The sequence below is a fragment of the Sorex fumeus genome, unplaced genomic scaffold (genome assembly GCF_029834395.1).
Source record: "Sorex fumeus unplaced genomic scaffold, SorFum_2.1 ptg000061l, whole genome shotgun sequence".
Classification (NCBI taxonomy): domain Eukaryota; kingdom Metazoa; phylum Chordata; class Mammalia; order Eulipotyphla; family Soricidae; genus Sorex; species Sorex fumeus.
In genome coordinates, this window is record NW_026606118.1 from 36,838,032 (window position 1) to 36,851,125 (window position 13,094).

The 13,094-nt window shown below is 36.8% G+C and overlaps 1 protein-coding gene across 1 annotated transcript in view; it reads right to left on the reverse strand.

The window, feature by feature from the left end:
- The window catches only part of LAMA2 (laminin subunit alpha 2), a 647,398-nt gene that overhangs the window by 245,225 nt on the left and 389,079 nt on the right, over positions 1-13,094 (reverse strand). The window contains exons 18-19 of the mRNA XM_056126014.1: positions 11,604-11,690; positions 732-943 (exon numbers count right to left, since the gene is read on the reverse strand). Coding sequence (XP_055981989.1) covers positions 732-943; positions 11,604-11,690 — 299 coding nt within the window. The remainder of the gene's footprint in view (positions 1-731; positions 944-11,603; positions 11,691-13,094) is intronic.

Sequence of the window (13,094 nt, forward strand, 5' to 3'; positions counted from 1 at the left end):
GAAACATCAACTTAAGTTCTTAACTTTCCACAATAACGTATCCCTTGCCAGTCATAATGCCATAATAATGCCAGTATAAAGTGTTTGAGATTCTATGTTTTATTGAATAATACATCTAAGGAGGTGAAGATGAGGGGGCGTGTACTATCTAAATAAATAAAGTCCAGCAACCACTGATTTTGTGGAAATAAAATACACAAATAGCACTCTATGGATAACTCTAAGGTAATCACTTGTTAATCACTTGACAATTATAAATGGCAAAATGTACACCAATTATGAAATACAAGATTACAAATTAAAAAAGCAAAATTCACTATGAAAGCCAATAGATTAGTACCTGTTGATAGGTACTAATAGAATAATATGGGTAAACACGTTTGTTTCAGTAAAATGATTAGAATTGATTTTTAAAAAAGAATGAATAAGAATTTGGGAATTTGCAAACGCTTCTTTCCCATTATGTATATAAGTTAGGTATAAAATATTCATTCCACATATAAACAAAAATATGTGCATCATTAAAAAGCATTTTCCTGATGAAGCAATTTTCAAAGGATGTACTCAGTGCAAAAATAGTTTAGAATGTTCTGACTCTGTGTTCAGTGTGCATCTATCATACATGTATTACATATCATTTCCTACTCTCCAACCCTCACTCAGGAACTCATCAGCTACTTTGAGGTGCAATGCATCAATTCTGTCAGGGGCATCAATAGTTCAGGACTTACGCTGACAGTTCTTTGCATCAACAGCGTCTCCAAAATATCCATCAGCACAGAGCTCACAGTAGCGGCCTGTTGTACCTGGCTTACATATCAGACAGGAGCCAGACAAGTTGTCACAGCTGCCAGGGATGGAGAAGTCGAGGTTGTCATTGCATTGGCAAGGCTGACATGATCCTCCAGGTACAGAAGGTTGTCCAAAATAGCCTTCTGCACACCTAGGGTAAAAAAATTCATTAGTGAGTATTTGGGAGGAGTTCATTAAACCTGACAGGGGCATTGTTTATATCTTTCACACACTCCTTTTCATGAAGATATATTCTTCTTTTAAGTGCTCCTTTTCTTCAAATGCAAGGTGATTAAAAAAAGTGTTTTTCTGTAAAGATCGTGCAAATACAAGATGAAATCCTGCCAGCCACACTAGTAATTAGATTTTAGCCAAGATAAAAAAGAATCTTGTCATTGGCACTGAAGACGAGACAAAGCATAATAATAAATCTGCTGCTGGCACTCTAGAGGAATCCAGGTCCGTGTTGGAAAGTCTTTGTAGCACAACATATCATGCATGCATCTATTCCATTTGGTTGTTTTCTGTACAAATATGTAAGGCTCACATTTTTATGTTGTGGCAGCAAGGACTTGTTAGGAAACAGATCCATAAGGAAATGCAGTTGTGAGAATTCAGCATTTATTAAATAGAAAAGTGACTTTCCTTGCAATTTGGTTGGAATTGTGAGTATCTCTACATTTATAATTGGTTTTCTCCATGTTTACATATCAGTCACAGACAGTTTCACTGAAGGGTCTCTGCTGTGAAACAGCCATGCGTGCATATTAAAGGTAACAAGTCTTAAGTGATGCTTAATTGTGCACATGACTCATATTAGAAGACTCTAGTTTCTTCTTTTTAAATATCTAAATGTTATTTTACTTATTATTGGTAACACTATATTCTAGTTGTTTACTTATTTATAAGATGCAGCCAAGAATATTTATTAACTTTTAAAACCAAGTTTTTTTTTTCTAATTGCGAGGTTTTCAAATGTGACTTCAGGTTCCGGATGCACTGATACATCTCTCTAGGCAGCATCTATTGATATTATATTCTCTGTCCTCCTTCGGCCTCAGCTATATCTTTCATGTTTATTGTTAAGCAAGGGAGAATTGAGGCAGGGTATATCTACAGTTTTAAGGTTAGTTTTGCTGTTTTCATTTTCACCTTTGCAACATAAAAAGGCTTTTTCTGCAAGAGTCAAATATGACTGAGAACAAAAACAATGCGGGGGCAACAGAATTTCATTCTTCCATTTTATTCATAGGCATGAAAGTCACTTTGTAGAGAATTGCTTTCTACTATTTGAATTAGAAATGTTCTACATCACATCAGGGTCTTTTACTAGCATTTTAAGTCATGTGCCTAATCATTTATGTGATCAGATATATTGATAAATTCATGGGGCTGGAGAGATAGCACAGCGGGTAGGGAGTTTGCCTTGCATGCGACCGACCTGGGTTCAATTCCCAGCATCTCATATGGTCCTCTGAGCTTCGCCAGGAATAACTCCTGAGTGCAGAGCCAGGAGTAATCTCTGTGCATCGCTGGGTGTGACCCAAAAAGTCAAAAAAGAGTATATTTATAAATTCAAAGTTTCTCAGAATACTTTCAAGTGCCATAATAGTCTTAGAATTAACCATTTGTCATGATTTTTATACTGAGTTTGATACTTGTATTATTTTTTAAATTTTTATTTTTGTTTTTGGGTTATACCCAGCGGTGCTCAGGCATGAGCCCTGGCTCTGTAGTTAAGTATCACTCCTGGTGGTGCTCAGGGGATCATATGGGGTGTCAGAAACCTAACCTGGGTAGATCAGGCAAGTGCCCTACATGCTGTACTATCATGCCAGACTCAAGATTCCTACTCTTAGTAATGTTCACAGAATATCAAATATTAGGAGATTCAGTATGCATTGGGACAGTCACTGTCACCCACTGATATAATTGCCTATTAAGTCTGCATTATAAACTCCGAAGTAACTGTAGTACAAAGAATGTCCTACAATCCAGTCAGGAATAGATTTACTTTATTTATCTTGAATCTTAACAAAGATAATATTAAAGATAACAATCTTACATTTATTGATAAAATCATTACCTTATCCATACAGATAATAAGTCTAAGGAGGTACTTCTCGTGGTAACCTAATTCTTATTGCTTATTTGTTATTCAGAGTTTAGATCACATCCACACATATTTACATCTTATTTTGTTTACCATTAAAAGTGACTTTTCTCCACTAGAGTAACATTATAATGATCATCATTAGAACCAAGAAAATCCCATTATTTTTCCTTTCACTTTCTACAAAATGACTTATTGCCCTCAGGAGAGATGGCATCATATAACAATATCTGGAGATTTTTCTCATCATAAATGCAATTAATATACCCTATGCTAAGTCATAATAAAATGCAGTACATGACAAAATAACTGCAATTATAATTATTAAGTAAAGAAGCATCTGTCTTTAGTTTTTGATGCAGGAGGATAAAAATTATTATTTTTTTAATAATTTTTATTAGTGAGTCACCATGAAGTACAGTTGTAGACTTACAAGTTTTTGTGCTTGGGTTTCAATTATACAATGATCAAATACCCATCCCTCCACCAGTGCCCATTTCCCACCACCACGGATCCTAGTATCCCTCCCACCCCCCATACCCCCTATCCCCCCCTGCCTCTGAGGCAGGGCATTCCCTTTTGTTCTCTCTCTCTCTCCTTTTGGGTGCTGTGCTTTGCAAAAGAGGCATTGAGTGGCAATCAAGTTCGGTCTATCGTCTACTTTCAGCATGTATCTCCAATCCTTGGAGGATCCTCCCATCACCCTTTATTTGGTGCTCCCTTCTCTGTCTGAGCTGACTAAACTTAATAAATACTCCATGGGCTATTTAATAAAAATATGAATTTGCTTTATTTTTGGTGAACATTTGATATATATTTCCACACAAGCTAATTTTAACCCTGTAATATACCTGTCGATTTACAAAAATGTTTCAAAAGGGCTGAAGAGCTAGTTCAGTAGACTATATTGCATGTAGTTTTCCATTTAGAAAATCTGGGTATATTCCCAGCACTACATGTATAGTCACCAGCCCCACCAGGAACAAACCTTGGGATAATCCCCATAACTGGTGGGTGTGGTAAACAAAATATTTTAATATAAATTTAAAAGTGATTATAACGTAGATGAATACAAATTCACCGATTATGTAACCTGAATTACTATCGTGTTGCATTGTTTGATCACTTTGGATTCCCCTAATTAAAATGAGTGTAAATCATAGTCCTATGGATCTTTCCAGCTTCTTGGATGTTTTCTCTGCCAAAAACTGGTTATAATTTCAAAGCTTAAGTCTACTCATTTTCATATGCAAGGCACAATGAGGAATATATTTTTCTTTTGGTTTCTGGCCTGCACTTGACTGTGTTCTGGGCATACTTCCAGCAAAGCGCTTAGGGATCACTCCTGGTAGAATTTGGGGAACTATATGTGGTGCAATGGAAAGAATGCTCGTTGGCTGCATGCAGACAAGCACCATCCCCTCTGTACTATGTCTCAAGCCACAAGAAAAATAAAGAATATTTCTTAAACACAGAATTCATTGGGCTGCTTACTAGAAATCAATGTCTCTTTTACACTGAATGTGCTATGACTTTTTTGTTTTTTTAATTTTTGGGTCACACTTAGCAACGGTCAGGAGTTACTTTTGTCTCTGCTCTTCAAGAATTCCTGTTGGTAATGCTCAGTGGGCCATAGGGAATGTCTGAGATCTAACCTTGGTTGGCCCCGTGTAAGACAAACACCCTGCCCACTGTACTATTGTTCCAGCCTCTGTGCTATGTTTTATTAGTCTTTTCTATTTGCTCGAGCGGGCCCAGTAACGTCTCCATCATGAGACCTGTTGTTACTGTGTTTGGCATATCGAATACGTCACGGGTAGCTTGCCAGGCTCTGCCGTGTGGGCGAGATACTCTCGGTAGCTTGCCGGACTCTCCGAGAGGGGCTGAGGAATCGAACTTGGGTCGGCCATGTTGGCTGTGTGCAAGTCAAACACCCTACCACTGTGCTATCACTCCAGCCCAGTCTTTTCTATATTCCCTTTATTAGGATAAAACACTCTGCATTTACAGGCCTATTCATATTTTCTACTTTAAATATTTTTAATTCTCTTTACTCTTACTAAATTGTTGTAGGCTTTGCCTAATTGACTTAAACACTATAGTACATTTAAAAAAACATGAAAACTTGCTTTATTAAGACAGAGAACTCAGGATTATTTGTTTAATGAGACACAAATACAAAATAAAAGTTAATGCAATGTATTTTGGATACCAGAGTTGAAAACTTAACTATGCAAATGAGAGTAGGCATAATATTGCATTAAATGATTTCAATTTCTTTATTTATACAGATTAATACCATATAGCATTTAATCAACACAAATTGACTTTTAAAATCTAATTTTTGATAATTGCATTTACCATTCCTCTAAGTTTACTTGAAACAAGTGATATGAAATAGTTGTTGTGTGCCTGCTTAGGACCCAGGCTGGAATCGGGGTGGGAGGCTGGGATCCTGGTGGAGGAAAACTTACACTGGAAATGGAATAGGTTTTGGGACAATAATTGCCTGAAACAACTGTATTATGAACAACTGTGTCTATCACATCACTGTCACTGTCACTGTCTTCCCATTGTTCATCGATTTGCTCGAGTGGGCCCAGTAACGTCTCCACTATGAGACTTCTGTTACTGTGTTTGGTATATCAAATATGTCTCGGGTAGCTTGCCAGGCTTTGCTGTGTGGGCGAGATACTCTCGGTAGCTAGGGCATTTGCCTTGCATGTGGCCGACCCAGGTTCGATTCCTCCGCCCCTCTCGGAGAGCCCGGCAAGCTACCGAGAGTATCCCTCCCGCATGGCAGAGCCTGGCAAGCTCCCCATGGTATATTTGATATGCCAATCACAGTAAGTAAGTCTCACAATAGAGACATTACTGATGCCTACTCAAGCAAATTGATGAACAATGGGAGGATAGTGCTACAGTGCTAACCTTGATGGATCATTGCCAAATTGTCAGTGAATTGAACTGTCTAGTGCTTAAAGGGAAAAAAAGAAAAAAAGTTAAAAGTGACTGCTGGAAAGGCAGAGTCAAGGGGCAGGAGGGAAACTGGGGATATTTGGTGGAGGGAATCGGACAGTAGTGAAGGGATGGGTGTTCAAACTCCTAACCCCAAACTCAATCATGGATAGTTTTGTAACTCTGTAATTCACAGTGTTGTAATAAAAAATTTTAAAATATAACCTGCAGCCAAATTTCTATGTGGAAGTGGAGCATAGTTTCTTTTCTGGATTCCCTTTGTCCTAATCTCCTTTATTCTTGCAAGCTTTCCCTTGTAATAAAGCTTCTTAGCAATTTTAGAACATTTGTCCCCTTAATAAATTTTTTAGCAGGATTTATACAAGGCCTTAGTATTTGAACTTTGGAAAGGATCTTCTACGTAGACCAATAGCATATATAGTTATATATTATGGATGGTCTGTTGCTAATACAGAAAGACTACCTGAGAAAGAGAAGAAAAGCAATGAGAGAGAGAATGAACATTGAGAAGTAACATTGGTGAACCTTCTCTCATTTCTACATCATTTTTCCCACAACTTTTGGCTACAATATGTAACCTATATTCTCACTATCTAACTACTACAACATTTTAACTTCTCCAATATATTTTTTCTCCCCTCTCTTCCCTCAAACATTTCTCTGATGAACACTTTTACACAATACAAATGTAAATTAGACATAGTCTTTGTGCTACAGTTAATGGAAGATAAATGCATTGCTGTAAAATTTAGTGGTAAACTACCAAAGAATATGCAAATGTTTTTTGGAAGCAGGGAGAATGACATTCCATTCAGATTAGGATTAATTAAGGACACTTTTAGAATGATAGAGCTGAATTGTAAAATCAAGGCAGGATTAATCTTCTAAGCAGAGGGAACACAGGCCAGGGAAGAGTGTGGTGTTCACACTACCTCCTGCTTGTCACAAATCAACTAAGGTCTGAGGGAGTTTGCCTTACTAGAATAATGCTTCCTTCCTGAAAATTGGGGTGAAAAGCATTTATTCTGAAAAATTATTTTTCAGAAGTGTATTCTGGGCCTATACAGAAAGAAAAATTAAGAGATCTTGGGTATAGCTGATGCCAGGAACTACATTGATAAGAAGGAACCTATAGGCCAAGGACAGATAGTATAATCATATATAAACAGTACTTAGAAAACTAATCTAGGGTCCCAGTTTTGTTTTTGGCAAAGTTAAATCTGCTAATTGTAAAGTTAATGCTATTTTTGTCTTCTTTTTTTTCACCAGGGATAATCAATAAGACATATTGGTCAGTTGGGGAAGGGATGGGTAGTAAAAGATCCATCTATCTCATTAAGTTACCCAAGGTTATATGGTGTCCATAGGGAGAATTTACCACAGGCTTTTAAATGCCTTTCCTCATGATGTGAGCTAAATTGTCACTGTCACTGTCTTCCCGTTGTTTTTTTGATTTGCTCAAGCGGGCCCAGTAACGTCTCCATTTTGAGACTTATTGTTACTGTGTTTGGCATATTGAATATGTCACAGGTAGCTTTCCAGGCTTTGCCGTGTGGGCAAGATACTCTCGGTAGCTTGCCGGGTTCTCTGAGAGGGGCGGAGGAATCGAACCTGGCTCAGCCAGGCTGTCTCTGAGTAAGGCAAACACCCTACCTCTGTTCTATTGCTCTAGCTGGGCTAAATTACTGAAACCATATGGAACCAATGGAACTTACTGTCCAGAAGAAAATTTATCTCATTTTTTACTCCACATTCATTTTAATTTCTCTTGTTTCTTCAAGATATATCCTTTCTTATCCTAGAAGATACTGTCTCTTTTTAGTTTTTCTAGTCAAGATGATAAAAGCCTAGACTTTTGGTAAGTGCAGAAAAACTATGCCATTCACATACCCACCATTCTCTTTTGTTCATAGCACAAAACTTACCAATCTGTAAATTGAGACTCAAGGGAGTTTCTTAGCCAGACCAAGGAAGTAATATCTTTAAGAACATTGCCTGGGGCCCAAGGAAATTTCTAGATTTTAATTAGTGTTAAGTAATAGGGTACATATACATATATTCTCAACTTATATATAATACATTCTATCATATTATCATATATATCTTATTTTATCTCTACATATCAATATATGGTGAGCAGCTTTAAATATCCTACTAGGCATCTATATACATATATGTATATATAACTCTTATATATAAATATATATAGCTTTTATACTCAATAAATTTATTTGAGGGTCATGCCCCTGTGCTCAGGGCTTAATTCTGGCTTTGTGCTCAGGAATCATTTACGATGGTGCTCAGTATTCATATATGTTGCTAGGGATTCAACCTGGGTCAGCCTATTCAAGGCAAACACCTTACTTTCTGTACTATCTCTATGGCTCTTACCCTTTTCTTACTCACAATTTTTATGCATTCTTTCAACTCTAACAGAAAGATAACCTTGAGGTACATAACCATGTGAAGGTACTGACAAATAAACATGAAAGAAGACCCTTGGAAATCTTCTGGATTTGGGAGTTTTAAATGTTACCATTTCTATGAATGTGGCAACTCCTCTTACAAGTCGCTCACAAATATATAATGGATATAGCTGGGAAGTCAAATGGAGCAGAAGTGATGAGATTAGATGCAATGCAGTGTCCCATTGTGGAATGAAAGAAACACATGTTTTCTTTCTTTCTTTTTTTTTTTTTTTTTTGCTTTTTGGGTCATACCTGGCGATGCACAGGGGTTACTCCTGGCTCTGCACTCAGGAGTTACTCCTGGCGGTGCTCAGGGGACCATATGGGATGCCGGGAATTGAACTCAGGCTGGCTGCATGCAAGGCAAATGCCCTACCCGCTGTTCTATCTCTCCAGCCCCAACACATGCTTTCTGTGCCTTCATTATAGTATGAATGCAGTGGAGAAAGTTATTAGACTTGAGGAGAAAGTAATTATGAGAAGACAAAGAAAGAACTCAGCAGACAAATGGTTGAATGAATGAAATGTTCAAAACTTCTCAGTACTGTCATATGACTCCTTATTGCTAACACACACACACACACACACACACACTATACAAAGACATAAAAAATAGCTCATGCAAAATCACATATGCACATATACCTGGATACTCAGTCACACTCATTCACTCAAATGTACAAAGACCCTTGGTTCTAAGTAAACTTGATAAAAAAAAAACTTGATTCAAGCTTGAGGGACAGTGAGAAGGAAAACAAACTTCAAATCGGTTGAGACTACATTTCCAAGCTTTTAGAGTTGCTATCTATTGAGAGTTTGGCCATAAAGAAGACATTAAATTGAGATCAAAGATATAGTTATTAATTCTTGTCCACTTTAGTGGTGATCTGAGATGCACTCTTGTTATATAATGAAAGCACAGACTTAAGGTCAGATAGGCTTAAGAAATGCTGAGCAAAAACAATTGAACAGATTTTTTCACTCCAGGACCTGCCAGAACTTTTATATGCTGGTATAATTTTCCAAAATTTAAGTGAACACAAAACTTTATTTCAGGAACAGTTCTGGTTTAGGAAACACTGTCTTAGCTTCAGATGCTGATTTGGTGAAGATGATATGCATAAATGGATTATACCAGATTTTGTTTTTGTTTTTTAGAATAATTTTGACTACAAAATTCTCTGTTCAACCAGAATTTCCTTGACTTGTCCCTTAATCTTCTTTCTTTCACATCAACTGAACATCTTGAAAAATTTTCTTGAAGAGTTCAGAGCAATAATATATTGAGTAGAACTTTTGCCTCACATGCAGCCAACCCTGGTTTGATTCTAGGTACCCCATAGAGTCCCATAAACCCTGTAGGTGTCCTCTTATTCCCAGAACACAGAAGCAGGAGTAAGTCTGGAGCACTGCCAGGTGCTGCTCCCTCCAAAAAAGTTTTTTCTAATATTTTGGATCCAGATAGTTAATTTTTTGACTTTTAAATATAGAGAAATAATAAAGTTAAATATTCCTGAAAATGTTAATTGACATACTTTTTGGAAAATAAGTGGAATATTCTTTCTTCTGTATGACAGTAGCTTAAGATATGTTTTATTGAATTGGATGTAGGACCTGCCACTAACTAAGCTCAAATAGCTCAGATACATGTTTCCATGTTCCTTTCAATCATATTAATAAAGACTTGATACAGTGCATCAGGATTTCTGTCAGGTGCTTCTATCCTTGGGGATTATTATTATCCATATTAGAATTCTCTCCAGAATACAACTCTAACCATTCTCATCCACATCAAAGATGTGAGCTTCTTGAGGGCAAGGATCGGAGAATGCATCTGTTTATAGACTAACATTATGCCTAGGTAATGGCAGTTGCTAACACATGTTTGTAAAATAAAATGTAGGATGTTAAATTGCCAATGGTTCAGAAACTCTTGTCTAACATTTACAGAAAAATACAGAGCAGGAAGTAGAAGCATTATAAATACATCAGAGACCATGTTCACCTAGATAAGTGGATTTAATGGCCTAGTATGAAAGAACAGCTGTCATTTTCTAGTTACTAAAAATAAAAAGGTTGCCCATTATGAGCCAGGGGCTTAAGCATTTGATGCAGATCTATCTTGGCTATGATATAGTGTCTTACTACTATAAGTAATATACGCGTGCCCTCATTTTGTTATTGTTGTTGTTTTATTAAACAGTTAAAGACCTCCCATTTCTACAGTGCAGATAAATCCTCTTTACTTCAGTTCTGTTCTTCCACGACTAATTTACAGATACTGTCATAGTCACAAAAAGTACTTGTTGCTGCCAGAATCTGTCATTGGTGCTTTGTTCACAGACTGCTAGCTGCTGGCTAAATTCTCTCTGGGTGATTGCCTCCTGCTTCATTAACTTTATGCACCCTGGTGGAGACAGGGTGATGGCTGCCAAGAGACCAGGGAAGGAAAGGTAGAAATAGCCCTCTGTGGAGTGAGTTTGGGGGATGATGGGTAAAAGCAATCCGCTTCCTCTGCTGGGGAGAAAAAAGATGACTTTTTTCTAGCTGCAATCAGATTGAGGTTGTGCTGTTTGTCAATGAAATCAAGGGTGAGTTGCTACTACTTTCATACTAGAACTGAAATATAGAGAAATCTTTTCTTCAAAATGATTTCAGAAGGAGAAATTATCACACAAACTGCAAAGAGATGATATTTATGGCTCCACTGAAATCTCCACTGAAATGTGAAGAAAAAGCAACAGGAGCTAAAATACTGACTTAGGAATTATTGGAAAAAGATATAAATCATGGTTATAAATTATGTTTTGTTTCTGTTTTCAAATATATTTGAGGTAAATTATGGACCACTCACCGAACTATGAACTACATATTTAAGCCACATTTTAAGGACAGAATGCTAATTATGAAAAATAAATGGTGCCAATGTAGACAGTAAGATAAATCTCAAAGTGCATGACTTTCTACTTGAACAACACTTCCTAGAAAGACTGTAGGTTAATGTTTAACCTTTCAAGATTAAAACATTAATCAAATATTCTCAGTGTGAATGGAGATTTATAGAGCAATTTCTCGAAAATAAATAAACTATAAAAGTATAATGTGTTTGCTTGACATGTACGGTGAGAAACTTCATTTCACTTCACTGAGTGTGGCAGCTTTGCTGGGATAGTGCAAAGGATGATAATGCCTGTGGTTTTATAACTCCCAAGACAGAAATCATTTTGAAAGACAGTGCTGTACGTGCTTACCTCTCACAGCGTGGTCCTGCGTACCCGGCAGGGCATTCATCACAGATCAATCCGAGACTGCGGTCTAAATGACACGTCGGGCTAAAGCTAGGGGAAAACAGAAAGAAGGAAGAAGCAGACACAAGTCATTAGCGGTTTATTTTCATTTTTCTTTCCCTGATACTGCTGTAACCCTAAAGTACAGGCTGGTCATTCCTCTCTTACAGATAGATAGGGATCTGGCCAATTGAGGGTGAAATGACATCGCTATTTCTGCAGACATGAAGATAGCCCTGTGGAGAGCAATATCTCTGTGGCATGTTTTTAACTGACTTTTGACTCTTCTGGGTCCATTCTCATCAATAACAAGTGGGACTGTTATCCCTACAGCTGTTTTGCGGGGATTCCCCAGGCCTCGCAAAACACAGTCTCACACTCATTCTCTTTAGTCAAATTATTCTGAATTTGAAGCATTCGCTAAATCTATTAGAGATTTGGAAATACAATACAAGGATTGGAAGTGATGATTGGATTGGTGGAGAGTAGTGTGGAGGTCCTAGTCCTAATACTATGTCATGTGTATATGTTACACATGACATATGTTACTCACAGCCTTCTGCCCACGTATTCATGGATATGATCTTTACATGGATAGAATCCTTTAAAAATATTCCAGAAGAGATTGAGTGTTCACATTGGATCTAAATTTATGGTAAATCAAAACAACTTTGCTCTCTGGCATGTCCCAAAGTTGACCTCACTTTGTAAATATATTCAACTTGGATCTGAACTGAATTGAACATCAAGTGAGGAACCAGAGGAAAATTGACAAGATAGTTTTAGCCTCCAACAAATGTAACTCCCAGACTTCTTTGTCTTGAGAGATACTTCTCATGCATGATCTCTGACCCCACGATTGACACAATGGCTCTCTGAAAAGCCATCAACCATTACAAATTGTAAGTTCTGCTGTTCTATTATTTTAAAAACAAATATGCCCCCAATTAATCTTTCTCCAATTATGTTTTCCCTAAATAGATTTATTTTTTATTATATGTGACAGTACAATTCAGCAGAGGCTTGCATGATGGCTAATAAATGAAAGAGAGAACAACAAATTAAATACTTCAAGTTCCGATCTTGCTCTGCTCCTGACACTTGCATAACTTGGAAGCACTTTTTAAAATTTTCTGCAAATCAGCCATAGATACTACTTCTGAAAAAAAATTCACATAGAACTCATTATGATTTAATAATTATGATTTATTTTACATGATATTTATATTATGATTTAATATTTTTATTTTTAATAGTAGAAAATGATTATAACCAAGTAGTTCTAACATTTTTAGCACTAAACTGAGTGGAATGTCTACATAAATCTCTTGAGGTAAGATGGGAGCTTTGATCTGAGTACCATAAGTTTATAAATATTAGACAGATAAAATATATCACTTTTAGTAGTTTTAGTGCCTGCCACAACCAGTAGAACTAAGACAAATTCTACCATCA